Below are 23814 nucleotides of genomic sequence, written 5' to 3'. Positions count from 1 at the left end.
CAAGTCACCGACACATCGCCCATCACCCACCCCATTGGGGATGTGTACCTGATCAGCCGTGCTTACAAGGCCGCTACACACAACGAGTGGTTTGCCTTCCTACTAAGGAGCGCGGCGCCGCCCTACCTGCATAGTAGCGTAGACCTGACTGGAAGGAGGTAAGATGACTTGTGTAGCAAGCAAAGTCGCGGATGATCGCAGGTGCTCTTATCGCGGGGTGTGATAGGTGGCGGGGCGCATTGGCATGGGCGATGATCGTCATCTTGATTGGGGCTCGATATGAAACCTCCGACAACGTACCGGCGCTTCCTGCGGTTCGGCGCGTTATCCCTTTTGGGGTTGCGAGGGAGAGCGAATGGGTGATAAGGAATAGTAAACGTGAGGATGGAGGTGCAGAAGAATTGAGATGGTTTGGGGGAGTGATTACTGAGTTTCGGAGGTTTGCGCCCCTGTCTTGGCGTCCGGAACCCCTCGGATACACGTGATCCCATCTGAGTACAGAGAGCCCTATACTCAAGCCAGACCGCTATGAATTCACTTTATACTCGAAAAGATACGTGCCAGACCCTACATTCTCAACCTTCCCCCCCTCCAACACCACCTCAGCCGTCGCACAAGGCGGAATCACAACCTCCAGCCTCACAACCCCCTTCTCCCCATCCACTCTCCAAGCACTCTTCGCAAATCCCAACGGCGTCTCCAGCGTCGCCTCAGCATGCTCTAACCCACCCCCAACCAACGGCTCAACCCTAATCTTCCTATAGCCAGGCTCAACAGCCTTCAGTCCCGCCACACTCTCCTGCAACCACGACGCCACAGTACCAAACGCATAGTGATTATGCGACATCTTAGCGTTGCCATTGCCGTCGTAGCCTTCCCATGTCTCCCAGAGCGTTGTTGCGTCTTTTGTGATGGGGTAGAGCCATGAGGGCACTGTGTCTTGGACTAGGACGCGGTATGCGATGTCTGCTCTGCCGTGTTGGGCAAGTACGGGGAGGAGCAACCCTGTGCTCATGAAGCCGGTTTTCAGGTGGTAGCCGGCTTGTGCTATGAGTCCTACGAGGCGTTCGAGAGCTGCGGGCTTTTGCTCTGGTGAGATGAGGTCGAAGGCTAGGGCGCGGAGGTAGTCGTCTTGGTAGTCGGATGCGATGCGCGCACCGTTTTGTCGGACGAAAGCAGCGCGCCATGCTTCACATGTCTTTTCCGAGATTTTGAGATAACGTTCAGCGTCATCCTGTTTGCCAAGGATTTTGGCGATGTTGGAGAGCAGACGAGATGAGTGGGCGAGATAAGCGGTCGAAATAGCGGCGCTGGGAAATAAGACGTCTTTGATGATTGTGGGCACTCCGCTTCCGACTCGGAGCCATTCACCATAACTGAAGCCGGTGTCCAAGATGTACTGCTCGAGGTCGCCACATCCAGCGCCGAGTTTGATCCAGAACCATCTTCTCCAGCTCATCTTGTCTCGTGCTCGATAGGCCAAGCTATTCACCCAGCTCTTCATGCTGTCGTACTGGCGCGAGAGGATTACGTTATCGTTGTAGTGCTGGTACAGAGCCCAAGGCACCATCGTAGAAGCATCGCCCCATCCAGTTGATCCTGACATCAACTTCGTGGTGAGTGAAAGCTGGCTGCTGAACTGTGAACCAGCGCTGGGGATGTATGATGGGATACTGCCGTCGGCGAGTTGTTCCGCAGCTAGACAACGCATATACCGACGCAAGAAGGTCTGACAGTCAAATAGCATGGTTGCAGTAGGCGTAAACACCTGGATGTCTCCAGTCCAACCCATTCGCTCTCGAGTCGGACAGTCAGTTGGCGTGTCCGTGAAATTGCCTCGGGTGGTCCAAACGATGTTCTGGTAAAGCTTGTTCAGACGGGCGTCTGAGCATGTGAACGACCCTGCGGTTGGTATATTGGAAGCTAGGACAATTCCTTCGATGTCAGAGGGACTAAGGTCGTAGTCCAAGCCTCGGACTTCAGCGTAGCGAAATCCATGGATGGCGAACCAAGGCTGGAAGTCAACTTCGTTGTCTCCAAGGGTTACGACGTCCCGTTGTACGATATGCGGAACTATGGGGAGCTTCAGATAGTTGATGTCAAGCTCTCCATTGCTGGACAGGACCTCGCTATAGGTCATGGTGGTTTTAGAACCCGTTTGACCGCGCAGCTTGATCGCCATAATGCCGGCAAAGTTTTGTCCAAAGTCGACTATTTGTGCGCCTGACGGGGCACGAAGTACGGTCTTGGGTGGCAAGCGCATGACTTCCTCGACGCGTTCGACCTCCTCTGCAATTAGCTTCTTCGTCAAAACCGAGACCTTTTCGGCACGATCCGGAGGCTCAGTATCGCATTTCTCCACCCCCTCGTTAGCGATTCGGAAGTCGGTATGTTCACCCCACACGGGGTCTGATCGAAGGATGGAGCCTTTTGGACACCGCCATGTCTCGTCGGTACAGAATGTAACAGTTTCTCCGTCATCTGTATCCACCTCAAGCTGTACAAGCGCAGAAAGCCGGTCTCCGTAACGACAGCGCCCTTCGGTGACGCCGATCTGACCTCTGAATCGCCCATCCGCAACAACGACGCTGATGACATTCTCGCCAGCCTCCAGATACTTCGCAACATCGTAAGTCTGGTACTCGGTGAACTGATCAAAAGGCGTCCAGCGTGGTACCAACGCCGTACCGGTGACGTTGTTTCCATTGACGAAAAGCTTGTACCATCCGCAAGCTGTTGCGTAAGCTCGTCCTCGGACTGGTGTTTGCGCGAGCTGCAAGGTGCTAGAGAGGTACATGACTCTGCCATCTTTTATCGAATTACCGGTTGATGTCATCACAGGAGCGCTGATCCAGGACGCTTTCCAGTCGGACGGCTCCAGCCCTGTTTCGAACCATGCTTTCTCCGCTGTATCCCAGATCTCGTCGCTAGGCTCGTCGGATTGATCCCATACGCGGAGGCGCCAATGATACCGAGTGCGACTTTTCACACTGTTGCCCCCGTAGATGGCTGTAGGTGATGGAATCTTACTTGTGGCTGTTTTCCCGCTGTCCCAAACGATGTTCTCGGATTCGAAGGCTGGAGATGTAGAGACTTGAAGTTCATAGGACGACTGTGTGACATTATGAATGCCTTCCTTAGCGGTTAGCTGCCAACTGAATTCCACGGGAAAGGCATCGGTCCCAAGCGGACTGGATAGCCTGTTGGTGCGCAAATGGTACGGTCGTGCAGACATGAAGGGAAGTGTGGTGAGGGAAGGTTAGATGTGCGAATTGATGCCACAGGTGGCCATTGATCTCATTTTTGTAGTAAAGCTCCCATGTCCGTACCAGGTTTCCCTACAATTCGACATTAGACGTTGCTGTCACGGCCCGGGCACAGTCTGCTTTTACGCTGCAACGTTTTTTTGACTGCACCACGGAGCGAGCGCCCTCCGGTCCCGGGCCTCTCGCGCAGTCGCGAAGTTGGAAAATGAGTTTCAGCGGGGCTCGGCAGATTTTTCAGCGAGAGAAGGCTCGGCTGTTCTTCGACGCCGGGTGCAACTGCCCTCCGTTTCCGAAACGCCGAGAAGAGCCAGGCGCTAGCCCATCTCAGCTGACACGTGAGGCCAAGGGACGGTCTTGGCTGGAAGAAGAAAGCCGTTAGCCTCAAGAGGAAGTGCCAAGCCAGGAATGGTGAAGTGCTGTGTGAATGGCGTAAAACCTGGAATACACGAGTTGTGATTCTCGAGCTGATGCTGCGAAGTGAAAGCTGTTCGAAACAATGCAATTTGCGCAAGGAGTGTCGACGAACATGAGACATTTCGGCAGCTCGGGAATAAGCCTGGCGAGACCGGAGCTTGGTATGCCAATCTTTAGTGCTGCGTTGGACACCTTCCTGCCAGAACTGCCGTTTCGAGTATGTTCGCAGCGACGTCGGGCCTTGTGGACTTGGCTCATGAGTCGATCCCGAAGTGGAGGTTACGTGAGAACCACATTATTATCACAAAGGCCGTAAAACGCTCAGGTGTACCCCGGTGTCTATGTCGGTCATTGTCATATTAATCGAGACTTATGCGTACAAATTCATGCTATTTGGGTACGATGGCAGAGGCGGGGGGTCAGAGCCCAAGTTGGTAGGCAGGATATAGCCAGAGTCTTCTCTCCTCCTCTTGGATGGCTCGTACTCGTAGGCGCAATGGTCGATAGGTGCCTGTGTGGTCGATTCTGGGTTTAAGGGTAGAATGTGCAAGCCAGTTACTAAGGGTATCAAGCAGCAAAATCGAAATCCTTGAACGCTTCTTTGAATTTCTCAACATCCTGCTCTTCCTGGGCCTGTGTTTGCCCGCAGTTCTTCCAGTCAACGCGGTTGTCGAGCCTCAACAGTTTTGCCAAAACTTCGCGTCCGAACTGGTTGTGGAAGCGGATCTTCTCATCAAATCGCATGACGTAGCTTGTCTGCTTTTCAGGGTCATCTTTCGGGTTCCACACCAGTACTCTGAAGAAGTCGCTGGTTTCTTCGAACCCATCGCGAACATCTTGTTTCTCAAACTTTGGCCAATGTAGGTTTTCTGCTAGCGCCTTGAAAGCAGCCTCGACAAGCCCTTTGCTGATGAGATCCGCGCTGACTGGGAGATACTGCCAATGAGTGTGTGGTAAGCTCGATTTGCTGGCTTCCCACGTGACGGAGCCATATTCGGTATCCGCAACGGACTTGAGCATGCTATTCATGGCGCGGCGATAGCGTTGCATCTCTGCGTAGGTTGCGTGACGTTCCTCTTCTTCCATAGAGCCGAGCGTTGGCTGATGTGTGAAAGGGATGATGAGCATATGGCTGGGGAAGCCAAGTTTTGGGTAGGTTTGCGACGTTGGCAAGGGCCCTTTGGCCGTGGTTAGGTAAGAGTTCTCGCCGATGGAAGTCACTAGATGGGTCGCGATGTTCTCGTTTGCCAGACAAAAGAAACACTCTGAGGCTGTGATGGGCCCTCGGGATTCACCCTTGCGCCTCTTGTTACCTCTCCGGCCGCGGTTCCCATCATCGTAGACAAGATGCTGTTCGCGATGTTCCGGTGCGACTCGCTTCTTCTCAGAGAGTGTCACAGGGCAAGCAGTAGAGCCAGCTGGCGGCGAGACTGGATGGCTGGCCAATGGCTCGAGAGAGAAGGCGTATATCCATTTCTGCTTGTTTGGGTTGCCAAACGAAGCCAGACTGATGAATCGGGTCACAGGGTAGAGGTTGTCGGTTTCGTCGCTAGGCGCATGGAAGAATGGTTCTCGCTCGTAGAAGTTGCTGCCCGATGTGGAGAAGTGGTATTTGGGCTTGAGTATTACGTCCAGGTCGGCGATACACTGTTGCGCTGTCGGTTTTACTTCAGGATTGAACTCAACTTTGGAACGCTTCTGAATGCCCTCTGGCCACTCGTTGGTGATGAGGATATCTGCTGTGGTTGCACCTCGTAATACCTTCGCATCCGTCTCGCTGTAGAAGGGCGGGTACTTGTCTTTAGATTGGCCGGCGACAATGTTGGGGTCAAGCTGTCCACCTAGGGAAACGATGCGAATACCTTCCGATGTCTTCATAGTCGTCCGCTTGCCGAGGAAGAAGAGATTGTGGCATAGCTCGTCACTTGATGATTCCAACTTTTGGACGACTGCTGGTGGGAGGGGATGGTTGCCAAGAGCAAAGTACGTCGGCAATGGCACGTCGATGTTGCCGTCAATGAGCGCTTGCACGTCGCCTGCATCTGTGCCTTCACCTTCGACTGACCCGGCGAAGAGATCGCCTGCGACAATGGCGAAGGCGAAGTTGTTCTTCGCGTGTAAAGCGCCCAGCTTCTGGAAGACAGTCTTGAATTGGCCGTTCACGGCGCCAACAACAACACTGCACATGTTAGAACAGCCAAATATGATGACAGCGCATCTCACTTACATTTTAGAGGCCATTGCTGATGACGCAGCCACGAAAGCAGCTGGTTGTCGATGTGGTGGTAAAAGTAACGGCGATGAAAGGCGCACCTTCGCTACTTGACAAGCTTAGTATAGTCGCGTTATTTCCTACAGCTGCTGTAGCCTGTGGCGAATGTTTCGATAGGTTGATGTTGGCGACGCGTGGTGTTGAGTATGGGTGATTGGCGCGTCGGAGGCCTCGGTGGTGCCAGGGTCCAGCTTTTTTGTTAGCGCCAGGAAATTCTAGTGGAGCATCATCGAGTGAAGAAGGTGCAACCACACCAGCTCTCAACACCACAACTCCACACCATGGCCGCCATGTCCAGAGGCCAAACCGCGAAGCCGGCTGCAAAGCCCAAATCCAAGGTCGCCAAATCAGCGCGCCCCCAGAAAAGAGTCAAGGGCGGCACCGAATCGACGCGCAACCATGTCTTCAAAGGCTTCACCCAGCGCATTGCCCAGCTCAAGATCGAACCCATCCGCCGCGGTCGCAGCACCTTCCTCGACGACGCCGAACTCGAATCCACCTTCTCCTACTTCCGCGACTCATTCAATGAGTGGCGGGAGCTCAACATGTCCGAGGGCTTCACCACCTTCGCCCGCAAGGTCGCGCCACTATGCGACAGCCTCCCCCAGGTCCTCCACCACAGCGACCGCATATTCGAGCTGCTCGTAGAATACATCGAGAAGGGCGAGAAGTTCAGCCAAGAACCGCTGCTAAGTCTTACGGCGCATCTGGCACACGACATGGGCGAGCGGTTCGAGAAGTACTTTGAAAAGGCAGTCACGACGGTGTCGCATCTGGCAGCCACACATGCTGATGTCGAGGTCATAGAGTGGGCTTTTGGCTGTCTGGCATGGCTGTTCAAGTACCTCTCGCGCCTCTTAGTCCCCAACCTGCGCCCGGTCTTCGATCTCATGTCGCCTCTGCTGGGAAAAGAGCGCCAGAAAGCCTTCGTCTCCCGTTTCGCCGCCGAATCGCTCAGCTTCCTCGTCCGCAAAGCCGGCGCCGGCTACCACCGCGACAAGATGCCCCTCAGGACAATCATTAAGCACATATCGGACCAGCTGAAGGACCAGCAAGAGTCGGGCAAGGACTACGCGTTCCAGCAGGGTCTCATGTACCTGTTGACCGACTCGCTCAAGGGCGTACAGCGCGGATTCCACTCGAGCGCGACGGCCATATTACAGGAGCTCTTAGCAGAGACATACAACGAAGAGGACGTCCAACTCCGGATCCCGCCTCTGGAGCCCGTGGTGACTGGCGTCATTACAGCTGCTATCCACCACACGGACGCGGAGAACTTCGCGCCACTCCTCGAAGTGATTCTCGCACAGATCGATAAGACATCTTCCGATACGCGTTACATGGGCCTTTCGTCTCGTCTGCTGCTAGTCGCTTGTGGCGTGCGACAAGGTGATCGTGTCGATAACTGGCAACCCGCGCTGAGCTTGGTCAGTCAATTGCTGGACTCAACCAAGGAATCATCTGTTCTCGATTCCGTTGATGCGTGGGAGCTCTTGTCGGTCATCTCTGTTGTGTTCCAATACTGTCCTCTTGGCGCAGCGACACCATACGAAAAATTGCTCGAAGGGCTTACCCGCGGCCCCTGGGAATCATACTTCTTACCCTTCTGCAATCTTTTTGCTGACCTAGGGGTGGAGAGATTCAGGGCGTTGCTACTTCCTTATTTCAAGAGGTTCATCGCGCAGAAGGCACACGAGCACAGATCACAATTTTGCGCCATTCTCCCTCGACTTTACTACAAGCGCGACAACAACGACAACAGCGCGCTGGCGAAAGCCGATCTACAGGCTTCTGATCAATGGCAAGTGACCGTACACGAACCATTCGACAAGCTTCTTGAGTCTGTACGCGGCGATGTCGATTCAGATTACGAAACATTTTACTGCAATGCTTTGCTTTTCGCTGTAGATACGCTGCGTCTAGGAAACGATAAGACCCACGGAATAATGACCGACCTTGCAGAGCTACTCAAGAACGCCTTAGACACCGACAGCGCAAAGCCCCGACAAACTGTAGACATATTTGCCACCGGCAACGGGTTTCAGGCCCTCATCAGTAAAGGCGACAGTGATGACTTGACGACAAGTTTATGGCCTGCGTTGTGTCAAGCATCTCCTGTATATGGCCATTCTCTAGCTTTCTGGCGCGCGTTCTTGCGCTTATTGGAGCGGGAAAAGACCAAAGTCGACATTACCGGCTCTCACATGGAACCTCTCAAGCGAACACTAATGCGCTGCTTGGGGTCTCCATCACATGACCTAAGATTCACAGCCATACAGGTCTTAAAGATCATTGCAGGGCAGAGCCAGGAACATCAGGACATCCTGCATGTCGCAATGCTGATCGAGCAGACACCACTGAATCTCGAGACTCAGAGATCTGTTGCGATGCGCATAGGGCAAATCGCGAAGCTGTACCCAGGAGTATGCTCCGACGAATGGATAGGAGAAGCCATACCCGCTTTCTGTCTAGGATTACTGCATGTCAAACTAGCTTCGGTCTGGAGCGACAGTTGCACAGCTTTGAAGGCCATTTGCCAGACAAAAGAGGGAGAGGGTTTTGTCACCCAACATGTTTTCGAATGGTTGAGTGCTTCCGATGCCAGCGAAAGTTTCACGAACGCATCTCAACCGGAATCCACACAGCGACCCTACGCCACAGACTTCGAGTGCACCAACCTCATGGAGCTGCAAGAGCGTGTGGCCAATGTACAGTCACAGGCTGACAGTACTGAGGAACAGCTGGAGACATTATTCAAGGACAATCATGCCGAAGTACCTTTCCACAATCCTTTCAGCAGGACACAGGCTCTCCGAGTATTGGACTCCCTGCCACACATCGCGGAGAAGCGTTCTCGCCTTCTTGTCCCCGTGCTGCTAAAATGGGCACTGAACCAGGCCACACCGGAGCCTGAAGATGCGCCCAATCCCGAACAAGATACGGATGTCATTCTGCAGGATCGCTGGTCAAGGAAAGACCAGAAAGCAATGCTCTCAATCTTCGCCAAGTTCAACAACCCCAAGGTCCTGTACCGTACGGACGAGGTTCGCGAAGCTCTGCTTGCTTTACTAGGAAACGGAGACATCGAGATCCAGAAAGCCGCTCTGAAGGCACTTCTCACGTGGAAAGATCCAGTCATTGTCAAACACCAAGAACAACTGCTCAATTTGCTTGATGATGAGCGATTCCGTGACGAGCTACCAATCTTCCTCAGCGAAGGAAAGCTGCAGGATACCGACGTCGATCAAGTACTTCCGATTGTTCTGCGACTCTTATACGGAAAAGTCATAGCTGGCAAGCGAGGTCTGGAGTCGAAGAGGAAGGCCGTTTTCGTCGGCCTGAAGACCAGATTCGGAGATGACGCTATACGCCAATTCTTGCAGATCGCGTTCGGGCCTTTAGGTCGCATCTCAATTCTCAAAGACTCCGCGGTCGATGAAGCGCTGCTGCAGGAAGAGCTGGTAGACCCGCGAAAGCAGGTGGGAATGTTGAACCTACTTGATGACTTGCTGAGTACGTTTGCAACTACATTCGCGCCCTTTGCCGGAATCGTCGTGGATCCCATTCTATACTCAGCCATCAAGGCATCGCGAGAACTGTCAAGACCAAGCGAAAGCGAAGATGACGAAGGCCGAGCGACAAAGACCTCCTTACTGAAGACTATTCGGCAGCGGGCGCTGCAGATTCTGGGTAGGCTGTTTGAAAACTGTCCGAACTTTGACTGGAAACCGTACGCAGGTGTTCTAGTCAAGGAGATGGTCGAGCCCAGGCTCGAGCAGCTGCCCATTGAGACAGCCCAGTCCGTCTCAGGTCTACTCCGATTGTTCGCGGCATGGTCTAAATCAAGCCGGACAGCTCCGTTCTTGGTAGAACTCAACCCTGCCATTCTGCACAAGATCATCGACTGCCTGGAGGTACCATCGGCTAAGGATGAGGTCAAGTGCTTTGTCTTGAACGACATCGTTCGAAGCATCGTTTCTCTTGTCACCGAAGAAGATGAGACACCGATGACAGAGTCGAAACTCCTCAGGAATCGTATCCATACCGATATCATCCAGCCATACTCAACTGCGATACTCCAGCGAGTTGGCCAACTACTTCGCCAAAGCCCTGGTAAAGAAGTGCTCGAAGCCGGTGTGCAAACGGTGGCAGACCTAGCGCCTCATGTAGTCGGTGCCACGGAATCCCGGAGCATGATCGAGATCGCAACTTTCTTGCTTCGCCAGCCTTCAAAGCGCGTCAACCCACGTACTAAGCTTGGCTTACTCAAGATCCTCCATGAATTTATCCAGCGATGTGATAGCCAGAGTTTGGTTGAGCTCTTTGAAACGACCTACGATGCTATCTCTCCTATGTTCAGTTTTGTTCAGGATCGAACAGCCCGAAGCTTGCTTTGCGATGTTCTCCAGGATCTCTCCGACACAAACGGCGATCTCACAGTAATCGCAAAGCTGTGCCATGATCTGAATTCATTCGCTACTGGACGGCTCGATGAACCAGACTTTGAACGCCGCTCGCAAGCTTTCAATGCCATAAACGAAGAAAGTTATCGATCATACACGCTCACACAGTGGAAGCCTCTAGTCTACAATATGCTGTATCTCATCAAGGATAACGACGAGCTCAGCATTCGAGTTAATGCATCACTATCTCTACGTCGTTTCAGCGAGGTCGCGTCGAGCGAACAGTTCAAGGAATTTATGTCAGCTGCAGTCCTAGCTGGGATTCAGAATGGTATGCGGGAGAATTCGGAGCTTGTGCGGGTCGAATACCTTGCCGTCCTGGAGCATCTGGTCAAGACACATTCAGACTGGACTCCCGTAGCCGATCTGCATGTCCTCCTCTCAGAAGATGACGAAGCATCGTTCTTTGGCAACATTTTGCACATCCAGGGTCATCGACGACTGCGAGCCTTGCGCCGTCTGGCCACCCACGCGTCTCACCTGCGAGGTACCAACATCTATCACATCCTGATACCACTCCTCGAGCACTTCGTCTTCAACAAGGGTGACGACGAGGCTGCGGACAGCCTTCTGGGAGAGACGATCAAGACACTCACATCTTTGACCGAGAGTCTTGAGTGGCCGCAGTTCCGTTCCCTACTCAAACGCTACATCGGCTACCTGACAAGCAAGGAAGACCTGCAAAAGCCTGTTATCCGATTGATCGCAGGTCTCATGGACGGTTTGAACCAAGCAGGACGTGCCAAAGGTTACATTGCTAAACCCTCCTCTCAAGGCGCATCCGAGACCGAGGAAGCTGAGGACGCTATGGAGGTTGACCAGCCCTTGTCGACTTTGGCCAAGACGCTCCCACAACAGGACAAACTAAGCACCGATCTGATCAGCAACTTCCTGCCCGACTTGACCAACTTCCTACACAAGAAGGATGAGGCTACCGTCAGTTTACGAGTGCCAATCGCAACCGCGATTGCCAAGATTCTCTTGATTCTGCCGCCGCTTGAAATCGAGACGCGTTTACCGAGCGTTCTTCTAGATATCTGCTACATCTTAAAGAGTCGCGCGCAAGAAGCTCGCGACATGTCGAGAAACACCCTGAGTGATATTGCTACGATACTCGGCCCCGGCTACGTGGGCTTCATTCTGAAGGCTCTGCGGACTGCGCTTCAACGCGGTTACCAGCTTCACGTTCTGTCGTTCACTTTGCATACCATTCTGGTCAAGCTCGCCGATCAAACGAACCCAGGTGATCTTGATTACTGTTTGGTGGAGCTAGTCGATGTTGTAAGTATCCCAAAGCTATGTATTCACCTTGGGTCAAACTAACGTAGTATCTAGATCATGGACGACACTTTCGGCGCTGCGGGTCAGGAAAAGGATGCAGAAGAATACATCTCTAAGATGAAGGAGGTGAAGAGCAGCAAATCTTTCGATTCCATGGACATCGTAGCACGGTGTGCCACCCCCGCGCATATCATCAAGCTTGTGCTTCCGATCAGGTCTCTTCTGATCGAGAAGCTCAATGCAAGGATGGTTCAAAAGATCGACGAGCTTTTGCGACGCATCGGACTCGGTGTTCTTCAGAACCCCACGGTGAACAACAGGGATATCTTGGTATTCTGTTATGAGCTTATCCAGGAGGCATACGCTGCATCCACGACCACCGAAAAGAAGGCCAAGATCGACCCCAAGAACAAGCGGTATCTGATCAACAACCGGGGAGCAGCCAAGTCTGGCGCAAGACTTAGCACCAACTCTTACCTGTTTAAGATGATTCGCTTCGGTATGGATATTCTTCGGACTGTGCTCCGCAAGCATGAAGACCTCCAAACTCCCCAGAATCTGGCTGGCTTCCTTCCGATCATTGGCGACGCCATGGTACAAGGACAAGAAGAGGTGCAAGTCTCGGCTGTTCGCCTTCTCACAACCATCATCAAGGTGCCGATGACGGAGTTGGACACCAACTGCCCCGTGTACATCGACGAAGCGATGCGCGCCATCAAGGGCGCACTGTCGTCCAACACGGAGCTTGCGCAAGCCTCATTGAAGCTAGTCTCAGCGGTCCTGCGCGAGCGACCAAACGTGCCGATCAAGGAAAGAGACGTTGGTCACCTTCTCAAGCGCATGATTCCCGATCTGGACGAGCCAGATCGATCAGGTGTCACTTTCGGTTTCCTCAAGGCTGTCATGAACCGTCACATTGATGTACCTGAGATGTACGAAGCCATGGACAAGGTGGCCGAGATGATGATCACCAATCAGACAAAATCCGCGCGCGACATCGCCCGTTCGCACTACTTCCAATTCTTGACGTCGTACACGCAGAGCGAGAAGCGCTTCAAAAAGCAGATCGAGTTCCTCCTCAAGAATCTCCGCTACGAGCATGTGGAAGGAAGGCAGTCAGTCATGGAGGCGCTCGATCTCATCATCGGAAAGGCGCTGCCTCGCTTCCCCGAGAAGACACAGTACGAGTACCACGGCATCATGTTCCTCCCGCTGATCAACACTGTGGCAAACGACGACTCACCCAAATGCCGAGAAATGGCTAGCTTGCTCATCAAGAGGCTGTTCCAACACGCGAGCGACAAGCGGTTGCAAAGTTTCGCGTCTGACCTTAAGAGTTGGCTGGAGCAAGACGACAACGTTGGTCTTAAGCGTCTGGGCATTCAGTGCTTTGGGTTCTACTTCGAAGCAATGGAGGAGGTTGAAGAGCCAAAGGAGGTAGCATACGTTCTTGATCGGCTCGACGCAACGATTGATGAGTGTTTGACACGACGCGATGAAGACGACTGGGAGTTGTTGTACTACTCTCTCACTCTACTCTCCAAGATCTGCAAGAAGTACACCGACACCATGTTTGCATCGAACAAGGATAGCCTATGGACCGCAGTACAAGCCAGCGCAACTTACCCGCACTTATGGGTCAAGCTCAAGGCTGCGGAGCTGTTGGGTACATACTTTGCCCATCTGGGTGTCTCGAACAAGGACACTGGTCTTGGTGCTCTACCTCTGGAGGGGTCAGGTGGTCTGCAACTAACAGAGCAGAGCATGACGCAGCTCTGCAATGCCTTCCTGAGGAATCTGCTCAACCCCGAGGTCTCAGAACAGCTCTGCATGCAGAGCGTAAAGAATATCGCTTTCCTCGCGCGCTGCCTCGCTGTCAACGGCGCTAAATGGCATTGGCAGAAGACCGACGACGAAGAAGAAGCAGGAGAAACAGCAGTCCCAACAAACGGCGCCGCATCAGCTGTAGATGACGAAGACGACTTCAGTGGCTTCTCCCCTCCCCCCGAAACAAAGAAGCCCGAGAAAACAGAAGACACCCCACCAACAGCAATCCACCGCCTCATGATCCGCCTCTCCGGCATCGTCCGCAAAGACAAGAGCACCATGAACGCCAAAACAACCATAATGTCCCTCTTCGACACCATCGCAGCGAAATTCCCTCTAGAACCGCTTTCAACATCCCTCCCCCACCTCCTCACCACGCTCTCCACCCTAACCTCCACGGACGCCACCTTCCCCAAAGCCAGCGCCGCCCTCACTCCCACTTCCAACAACAACCCGCCTGTAGACCCATACAAAGCGCTATCGGATAAGGCGCGCGAGGTCATGAATACGCTGCAGAAGCGGTTGGGTACGCAGGAGTACCTCAATGTTATGGCGGAGGTGCAGCGTGGCGTTCGGGAGCGGAGAGAAGAGAGGAGGCGCAAGAGGAAGGTAGACGCTGTGTTGGATCCTGAGAAGGTGATGAAGGAGAAGAGGAGGAGGCATGATGTTAAGAGGGTTAATAAGAAGGCGAGGAGTGCTGGGGAGAAGGGGAGGAGGCAGGGGTGGTAGATGCTGTGTTAGGTGCTGTGATGGGGCGGGTGTGGTGTTTTATGTGCATTTTCATGGCGTTTGGCATTGGAAAGGGTGTGGGAAAGAAAAGTTCAGCATAGCATGGCATGAGATGGGGAGAGTATGGTTAGGGAGCCGGTAAAATGACAAGAAGTGTATCTATGGATTCAAGGTCACAGCACTCTTTTTATACGTGCTGCGCACTTTAACAAACCAGCCTTGAATCTTAGCATTGCTTGCTAATAGAACTTTTCGCAAAGACGCATTCTGCGCTTTTAACAACTTAGCCATACATCCAAAGAACGCATTGTTTCCAAGAAATCTGCTCTGCCGATTTCGCGGTCAGGTTGTACCAGTACACTCTATCATAAAGCGGCACGAAGAGCGTACCGTTTTCGGACATGCGGGACACGTCGACTCGCTTCAGTAGGTCAAGCTGATGCTCCCCCAAGGTCGTTGATTATCCTCATCATCAACGACATACTAATATACTGCTCTACTTTGCCCTCCTCCTGATTGTATCGTAGTTCGGGGTTTTTTTCGGTTTGTTAGGAGCTTTGTCCAAATGACGGTGGCCTGGACCAGTAGCACCATTCAAGGTTGTGTGATGCGTAGATGTGAAGCCGAGACTGGTCGATGCGAAGGCGGTCGTTATGTCGCATACATCTGTCTGCCTGGCTGCTCGTACAGAGGACTTTCTGTGAGTATGCATTGGCGCACTGATGTTTGACCGGCTGGAACCGCTAGAGGATCCGCCTCGATCGTTGTTCTTGCAAGTGTCGACTCTGGCGCAATCCGATTTGGACGATGAACTGAGTGCAGGCTCAGACGACAAACCAAATCTTGAAGATCTTGGAATAGGCGACGATGAACCAAATCCTAATGTGGAAGATGAACCAAACTCTGACTTAGACGATGTGCCAAAGCCTGACGTAGACGATGAACCAAGCAACGTAGATGATGAACCAAAGCCTGACGTAGACGATGAACCAAAGCCTGACGTAGATGATGAGCCAAAGCGTGGCTTGGATGATGAACTAGATTCTGACTTGGATAGTGATACGGCGCCCGGCTTTCGTGGTGATCCCCAAGCCGAAACTCCACCGGTGCTAGAGACGGGCCTGCCATCGCTATCTGGCGGTGCTAACGAAATGGAAGGCCTCCTTTCCCCATGGTTAACTTTGGTCGCAGAGTGGCCTATGGTTGCTCCGAAAAGGCCGCCTTTGACGTAGTTACTGCCTACATCCGCATCAAACGTGTTCTTTCCAGGATCTCGAGCAACACTTGTGCTTGTACCGCCGAAGAGATTACTACCACTCTTAGTGGCGCTTTGACTTCGAAGACCAATGCTTGTCGCAGTATGGAGGCTCCAATCGAAACCTGGACCGATGAAGACATCAGGAGCATTCTGTCCAAACAGTCCATGGGTTCTCGTCGTACTGGGACCAGCATTCTGTCCAAACAGTCCATGGGTTCTCGTTGTACTAGGACCAGCGGCGGCACTCTTGTTGTTGTTGCCAAAGAAAGAATCGTTTCGGGCTCCCAAGGCTGCTTCGGGTTGACAGTTGCGAAGCGGAGATGTGTGATCAGTGTTCTTCGAGGGCGTCGGAGTGTCGATCCGCAGATGCAGTACAGGCGCATTGTGCTTCTCGGGTGTTATCGAATTGCCGAACATCTGGGAAATGCCAGGGTTCTTTTTAGACGAGCTGTTTGTAGAGACGGCCTCCGAGCAGTGCACAACAGGCGTAGGCAGGCACCAATTCGGAGGGTCGTGGAAGCCAGGCGGGCTTTTGGTGGGTAAACGTTTCGAGGCTTGCAAGATGGCGACTTGCAGCTTTGGCTTGAGAAGGCGTGAAGACCACGTGTGCATGTTCTTGACGATGGCACGCAGTGATACCACTCCCCATGTGAGTCGTATTGAAGTGGACCAGATACATCTCATGCGCTTCTTGAAGTTAGCTTCAGTAAATAAGTGTGGATGATTTTCTCTGACCTGCACGGGATGGCCGAATTCTGGTTTGTCGTTGTATGCAAGCCAAACCTTGACTACAGGTCCAACACATGTGAAAGCAACAACAGGGGGCGATTGCAATGGTAAGATATCGTTGATTTTCTTGAAGAGTTGTGCCTGTATCTCAAGGGCGGCGGCGGCAGCATTGGCTGCTTGACAATAACATCTTTCTATGGCGGCGTCGCGAGGCGATGCAACGTCCTTCTTTATTTCAACAACGGCCCAAGGAAAGCAAGATCGGTCAGAACTACTCCATCCGGATCCATCGGAATGGTTTGCTTTGTTCCTCAGGGCAGTTGTTGGTGCGCAAGTCACACCCTGCTCTACGAGTTTTCCGAGTGATTGAACAGAGAGTGTTTGGGTGAGCTCGTCTTTTGCAAAACCTTGAAGGCTTCCCGGTGGTGAGATCTGGATCGGAAATGCGTACGTCAAGTCTGGCTTAGGATGCGTCCGGGGTGGAAGCCATGGACAGCTTTTTGCAAAACTGTCGAATTCGTTCCATTGAACATTCTCGTAACTAAGACCAAAAGTCAATCTCTCACCATTACATATACCCACATTCTGTAACTTACAGCGACCATGCATCTGCACTAGAACTTTCTGGATGTCAGTACGCAATATTGAGAATAGCGCACAAGGTGCGCAAGGTCATAACGTTCGAAAAACTTACTCGAAACCGGAATCCAGAAGCCTGTCATCACTGAACAATCTGAAAATCTTAGTCCTCCAGAACAAAGTCCATTCGTCTTCCGAGTCATCCTGTATCCGGTCCGCAACTTCTACGACACTTTTGCAGAACTCAAGATTGTCGCGCAAAGGGGATTGCTGTCGCAAGCGTCCATGATGCTTGGCAGACTCGGGAGGATGAAGACACCACTCGGGGCCGATATCCGCACTCCCATATTGGGACAGCTCCTTTTGCAGGGTCGCATCCCAGCAGTCCTCCGGTATGATCTTCTGCATGCACAACAGTCCAGCACGCACTGCATCGACGTGGTCTGGCAGCGAGTCGGCCGTCGATTGTGGGTTGGCATCATTGCCTTGGTGAACTTTTGGATCGTAGTATATCGAATGACGTGTAAGATTGATCTTGCTGATGTCTTTCTCCATGATGAGATGAAAACGAATGAGTGGGGAAGGCAATATGCTCAATACACATGAGCGCGTTCGTCACCATATGTTCCTCTTCTACCCTTGGTCCAAGGAAGATTCCGATTGCCGCTTACATGCCAATTGCTGCGGCGCAGCAAAAGCTGCATCCTTCATATCGGCTAGGCTGGTGGCGAGTCAGAGTGGAAGCTACAAGGCGCGAAGGAAGGAAGGCGTCGCGTTGTCGTTCATGACGCCTCGCGTTTCGTTGAGTGGCATCGCGGCAAAGTGCGCACCGTGCGCGTCTACCCCACCATTACACAAGTGTTTCAAGGCAAGCCATCTGGCTCAGCGCAACGGATGAGGCAGGTGAAAACGAGTAAGCTCGCCCATTTTGGGGGCGGATTGTATCACGTCGACGCAGTGCTATACTCTTCGAGAAAATGGAGGTGCTGCTCATGTTTCCGCGGCGTGGCATGTGGTACGGGCCGAGGCGGGACGCCAATGGGGAACCAGAAACGCCTACCGGTACACGGGGTGGTCGTGGGGGTGGAGCGAGGAACTTTGATTGTGTACGTTGGGGGTTTGGATTCCCGTAATAGCGGTTTGTCAATTCCGTGTCAAGGAAAACGCGCATAGTCGGGGCTAATTCAGGAACGATGCCTGCAGCTATCATACATACCGGATGTGCTGTGTTGTCTAGTGTCTCGGTGACAAAGTGCGGCGAGGGAAGCGTGGCCGCACCGCAAAGAATGTGGCTACTAGCGGATCTCCGCGATTGTATGCTTTGCTGAATCTCATTGCTGCTGTCGCAGTCGCCAGAGATCTTCGTTACTGAGTTTGATGATCGAAAGGGTTTCTCTTTGGTCCGACCGCTGCTAGTACCCGACGTCAGATCCCTAGAAGGGACTACACGATCGCATACTCCCTGCCACCCTCTGCAGCGAAGTCTATCCAGGTCCTCGGCTTGCTGGTCGAGAGTTTCGAGAGTTCCAAACTGAATTCGAGGATTCGGGGACCGTATCCCGGCACGTAAGCGACATTGATTATCTCGTGGGGCTGCGTTCCTGGTATTGGTGCCAAGATGAAAGGAACCTCTGTCCCAAATAAACAGACCAGTATAGCGCCCTTGGGTACAAGTCCACAATCATGATGCCATGAGACGCCGAGGTGGCCTTCTTCTGTGACAAAAATATCACGGCCTCCTATGTATAGATCGTCGTCCCGAGAGTGGTTAGGTGTACCGGATAGATTAAGTGTGAAATCTAGGCGGAATCCATCTCTACTTCTGAGCAGAAGGCTGGCGAATCGCTCAAGCTCTTCGTCTTCTATATTTCTCCTTCGAAGTACTTGTAGCAGAGTACGTGGCGATATATCTCGAGGGCTTAATATGTTATGGTAAAAGTCGTACATCTCAGTGTTCTTTGTCTCGTCTCGAAAACTCGTGTCTTGGTATTTGTTTTCCTCGGACCATGAAGCGTTTTGTGTGTCACAAACAATACCAACATACCTACCATGTGCATAAAGCGTCTGGTAGTCCATCGATAGGCGTATCGAGCCTCGTCGCTCGTTTCGCTCTTCCATGTCCAACTTCGAGTTGGACACGTTATAAAAATGGCCGAACTTGGGAATCGAAGTGAAATCCAGTATCCAGGACGAATTCGTGAAATGTGTCCGATCAAACATTCCGGTAGGCTTTCTATCCTCAACAAGATATGGAAACGCACTCTCTTCCAGAATACAGACAACCGTAGCCTCGGCCAGCACACTTGGCAGAGATTTCGAGTAATCAACCGCTATTGCTTCGGCCATCTGGAAGTCGCATAGTCCCAAAAGTCCATAAACCTTATCGAGCAGGTTTGCGCACATCCCGTTTTGTGATGCGATCAGGCACCAGTACAAGCCTCTGTGGCTGCCAGACCGTAATCTAATATCTGCCAATGCCCAGACACGGACACTACCTTCCGCCCATCCCCTATAAAGCTGAACATCTTCCGGTCTTAAAAATTTGTAAGCGGAATTATATATATACAAGACTGATTTCGAGAAGTTTGACCAACGTGTGCTCAAGCTACCGATCAGCACGATCGGGTTCCTTCTCGCTAATGCCAGCTCTTGAATGACCCAAAGGCGACGAAACCATGGAAGCTCCATAATGTCCACAAAATGCTGCAATACATGGCGCAAAAATCGAGGTGGAATTAACCACTCCCTATTGTGTACAGTGTTCAACCACTGCGCTTGGCACTCGGATACGTGCGAACAAGCCGCATTATTCGGCCACTCGCCAAGCCATATTACGACTCTCTTCGCAGATCTATAGATCGCAGCCATGTGCTGAACCTGACGGGACCTCTCCTGTATGTCCCGCTGGTTAATGCACAGCGCGTCGATCCAAAGCATACGCCGTTTGTCGCAAACCCGAAGACGCCGCAGCCCCTGATCGAGGCTTTCCGTGATGGGCAGCTCGAACCCATCGACCAGTGCTTTGCAAGGGCTGATTGCTGTTCCCCAAGCATACGAGAAAGCTTCATATTCGAATTGGCAGTGTAAGGCAGGCTCGTACCAATGCTTGTTGTCTGATTTCTTCTGATCTGAATATTGCAGGTCGTATACGTTCGCGTATTGTTTCTCGAATGGTTCCTCGTCTGATTCCTCGTCAGGTTCCTTGTCTAGTCCCTCCTCATCTGTTACCCGCTGTTCCAGCTTGACGATGTGTAAGCACAGGCTGATCGGATCATCGTATCCACCTGGCAGCAATTCGACCAAGCGAATCTCTCCGGCATCTGAATCGATGGGCTGATATGGCGATCTTTCTGAACCGGTGGGAAGTGGTGCTTGGAGGGCTTCCATCGAGCCCCGCCAATGGTGCAACGCGGTTGCCTAGAGTGTTCGAAGATTCCGTGTCGCGATCGATCAAGCAGTATTGTAATATAACTTTAGTACAGATGATGCATGTGCGAGCAATTGGTAGAAGGATGTAGGTGCGGTGAAATGTTTGGTAAGAGAAGTGAGATGCGAGGAAGCGAAGCGGGGAAGGAGCGAGTTGATAGGTTTAGGCAGCCACACGAGGCTGATGACTAAGTCCAACCAACACGTATTTCCGGTGAACGAAGTAAAAGCCATACTCTTCAGAACAAATTCTGTCTAAATCGAGGCTTGTTTGCTGAAATTGAGTAAGCCTAACCCATATACCAATCCAATGATTCTCAAGCGGACAGCAAGAAACAACTTGTGTAATTGAATAAAGGTACAACCTGTACGCCCATAACCTATGATATATACATAACGAAATTCTTCGGGCACATTCAGCTTGTGCACCGTACGTCTCCCTCCTCTCCCCTCAGCTTCCAGCGCGTGATCACCAGCCACAACCCACAAAACCCCCTCACTGCAACAGCGAAAAGCCAGTACCCTCGCCCGCAGCCTCCATCAGCGCACGAGTGAACTTGGTACGCTCGCTAGTCTGCATAACAGTCGGGCGGCGAGTCCAGCCGATCTCAGTAGGCATGCGCTCGTTTCCTGCATCGAATGCGTTAGCCACTACTCTCCACTAATCCTCTCGAAAGATAAAGGTTGGAACTTACGCAGCCAGTACTCAATAAAGTCCTTCCTAACAGTACTCGTAGTACCATCCGCCATAATCTCAAAGAAGGAAGCACATTCACCCCAACTAAACCCATCAGCCAACAACGAAGCCTTGTGCTCCGGGTTAGTTTTCTTAGACGTCTCAAGGCGTGCCATGCGGGCGTCAGCGAGCTGCTGAACGGTAATCTCTGGTGTGGTGAAGAAAGAGGCTGTTTCCGCCCAGACGGTTTCGTTGAAGGGGAGGGGGTTGGCGAAGAAGCGATCGGAGCGACTCAGACTGAAGTCGTGCTCCAATACACCCTCACGGCCCAAAGTATCGAGGTCGAATGTACGGGCGAATGGCTCTGGGTTCGTGCGCACGGCCTGCGAGAAGAGGATGATGGCGTCGCTTTTGGCGATGTTGAAGCCTTCGAGCATGGCGTCGGCGAGGATGTCGCGGGTGATTCTTCGTCCGTCGTGTGGCAGGTAGCCGTGGTTGGCGAGGGTGTTCATGCCGGGGCATGGGCCGCGTGCTGTTGAGTCACTGGTTAGTTGGATAGTTTTATCACGACTAGATATCTTCACTAACCATCAGTGGGACCTGGAGCCGTCCAGTTCCTGGGCACCCAGGCCTGGCGGGCGACATAGGTTGGGAAAGCCGAAGCTGACGCGAAGATGGCGAGGAAGCTGATAGTTGATGAGACCCTCATGGTAGTTCTAAATGAGAGAATGGGGAGAGTGATGATGGGAATGGATATCAGAAATGATAGTTAACGAATGAATGTTGAAGTTTGACTGCAAATGAGTGATTGCCTTGAAGTGATCTCTGCTGGTACCTATCTGACTGTTTGAGCATGAATACATTTTATATATCTGCTTGCCGGGAGTGACAGCTACACATCGTTGTCAGGCGTGAAACTCGTCAATGGCATCGCCAGCCCTCGGCCCCAACATCTAAAGGACGTTGCACCACGCCATTTGGGAAGCCTCGGCTCGCAAAGTCGACGAAGAGATGCGATACGTGAACTTTTTGACGGTTTTCTGGGATGTGCTTGATGGATTCGCGGTGGGGAGAGGTAAAAGAAACACTCGAGGACTTGGCGGTTCGGAATAAACAACCGACAAGCCACAACTCATTTCGCGTCCGTTACAACGATCTCGGCGTACGTAGGGAAGTGGGTCGCATCCTATCATATCGCGATGCGCCGGTAACGTTCCTCGGTTCGAAAGGACAGACCCATAAGTATTGGGATGGAAAGCGACGTATGGGATTCTTCCTAGTCGGCTATCTTCTAGGGAGATTGGACATGGCGGTGCGCAGCGTCCGGAACTCTCACTACCATACAACAAAAGCCTTGGAAGTGATAAGAGATACCGGGTTCGGCAAGCTAAATTGAGTTAATTGCAACACAAGCTTTGTAAAAGGCGATCCAGTTTGCAAATCGCTGCGATAGTCCACGTGGTTGTTGTTGATAATCGTGAGACGGCTAGCATGATCGGGATGCTCTCTACCAGGTCAGCCGACGATGGCTCTGAACAAATAACAGTGTTAGGCCGACCATGACATTTGCGGTAGACCGTCCTGAATATTACCAGCTGATCGGTCGTGTTTCTCTCGATCTGAGGGTCGCGATTTCACCTCAGACTGGCACGAAACACCATCCCCACAAATTTAGGCCTCGGCAGTTTCGAGACATACCACATCCTCCGATGCTTTTTATTCAGTCCGATGAAGGACTCAATTTGTTTGGCAACAACCGTCATGTTCGCTTCGGACGCCTGCTTGCGCGTGAAGAACTAAGATTGTGGCACATACATCGCCCAGATTTATCATCAAAATCTAGGCATGGATGCGACTGACATATGTATACCGCGGTAGGGGCAGCACGATCTTGAACGAGGGTGAGTCTAACATCACTGTAAGTACTTCTTCGCGTGTATAAAAACGTTCTATGGCCATCTGTTTTCAGGATCGTCCGGCCATCTGGAAAGGTTGTATCGTAACGAAAACTCCGAGTGGTATTGAAACAATGTTATACAGGTTGTTGGCGGTTGTGCGAAAAATCGACCGTGTCGACAAAGGGACATGTTTATCTCGAATGCGTAACGTTTAGTCCTGCGAGGGTTTCGGTGGTTCAGGCTGCTCGGCCAGGCGGTTGTCACCCTTGGGCTTCGATTCGGCGTGGAATTGTGCGGATCTGGGTGTGGTGCTGCCGTCATCCCAGAACTCAACGTCGCCTTCTGCACTAAGGGAGCCTCTTTTGACTAGGCTGCCTTTCTCCCGCATGAGGTCCTCGATCGTGACAGACTTATCTGAAAATACCTGCAAACTGTTAACCTCCAGTCATCCCAACTCTTGATCGGCCATACCTTGAGGTGGTCTGCAATGAGATGCCGGTTCTTGCAGCCTGGACATTGGATCAAGACAGTCCCATGATGGTACCCTTGCTTCGACAGTCGATGTGAAGAGCGTGTCTTGCAGACGTTGCAGGTAAATGTGAGTTCGTATGACGGGACTTGTTCGCGCTCTAGTCGTGAGTCTGGCGCATCTGTTGACGTGGGAGGAGCCGCGCTTGACTCAAAGCGGACAGTAGAAGGTAATCGCGCACGTGATAGTATGAGTGAAGGTCGTATGGCAGCTGACGTTCGCGGTGTGTGGAAGAGGCGCTTTGCGGGCGCTGGAGTGCGCTCAGCATGGGGGATTCGTGCAGTCCGGGGCGCAGTGCTTCGGGCGATGCCGCGCAACAAAGAGGTGGAGGAGCGCATGACGATATGACACAAACTGACACGACTCAAAGATGGTGAAAGAATGAGTTGGCGACTGTGAAACGGCGTGTGAGGTATGACGAACGGAAGTGCAGCGGGCAAAGAATAATTGACCGAGCGCCAAGCCAT

General features: G+C 52.3%; 6 protein-coding genes across 6 annotated transcripts; 1 reads left to right on the top strand and 5 right to left on the bottom strand.

Annotated features, from left to right (window-relative positions):
• Positions 1–62: 62 nt before the first annotated feature.
• Positions 63–3235, bottom strand: J4E88_009856 (uncharacterized protein; the record flags this gene model as incomplete). The annotated part of the gene is made up of 2 exons (XM_049403454.1): positions 63–122; positions 572–3235. 2 exons carry the CDS (start codon positions 3233–3235, stop codon positions 63–65), a joined length of 2724 nt encoding a protein of 907 aa, XP_049250888.1.
• A 1012-nt stretch (positions 3236–4247) lies between these two features.
• Positions 4248–5921, bottom strand: J4E88_009855 (uncharacterized protein; the record flags this gene model as incomplete). The annotated part of the gene is made up of 2 exons (XM_049403453.1): positions 4248–5859; positions 5908–5921. 2 exons carry the CDS (start codon positions 5919–5921, stop codon positions 4248–4250), a joined length of 1626 nt encoding a protein of 541 aa, XP_049250887.1.
• A 312-nt stretch (positions 5922–6233) lies between these two features.
• On the top strand, positions 6234–14252 carry J4E88_009854 (uncharacterized protein; the record flags this gene model as incomplete). The annotated part of the gene is made up of 2 exons (XM_049403452.1): positions 6234–11696; positions 11751–14252. The coding sequence occupies 2 exons, from the start codon at positions 6234–6236 to the stop codon at positions 14250–14252; spliced, it is 7965 nt and encodes a 2654-aa protein (XP_049250886.1).
• Positions 14253–16853: 2601 nt separating this feature from the next.
• Positions 16854–17373, bottom strand: J4E88_009853 (uncharacterized protein; the record flags this gene model as incomplete). Its single annotated transcript, XM_049403451.1, has 2 exons — positions 16854–16863; positions 16934–17373. 2 exons carry the CDS (start codon positions 17371–17373, stop codon positions 16854–16856), a joined length of 450 nt encoding a protein of 149 aa, XP_049250885.1.
• Positions 17374–20740: 3367 nt separating this feature from the next.
• Positions 20741–21629, bottom strand: J4E88_009852 (uncharacterized protein; the record flags this gene model as incomplete). The annotated part of the gene is made up of 3 exons (XM_049403450.1): positions 20741–20874; positions 20940–21452; positions 21509–21629. 3 exons carry the CDS (start codon positions 21627–21629, stop codon positions 20741–20743), a joined length of 768 nt encoding a protein of 255 aa, XP_049250884.1.
• A 1400-nt stretch (positions 21630–23029) lies between these two features.
• J4E88_009851 (uncharacterized protein) lies at positions 23030–23685 on the bottom strand (the record flags this gene model as incomplete). Its single annotated transcript, XM_049403449.1, has 2 exons — positions 23030–23242; positions 23290–23685. 2 exons carry the CDS (start codon positions 23683–23685, stop codon positions 23030–23032), a joined length of 609 nt encoding a protein of 202 aa, XP_049250883.1.
• Between the last annotated feature and the right edge of the window lie 129 nt (positions 23686–23814).

This window comes from Alternaria novae-zelandiae, assembly GCF_023758075.1.
Source record: "Alternaria novae-zelandiae strain BMP 2774 chromosome Unknown scaffold_26, whole genome shotgun sequence".
NCBI classification, from domain to species: Eukaryota; Fungi; Ascomycota; class Dothideomycetes; order Pleosporales; family Pleosporaceae; genus Alternaria; species Alternaria novae-zelandiae.
Note: the sequence above shows the minus strand (reverse complement) of the source record. Positions and strands in the feature narration are given on the sequence as shown.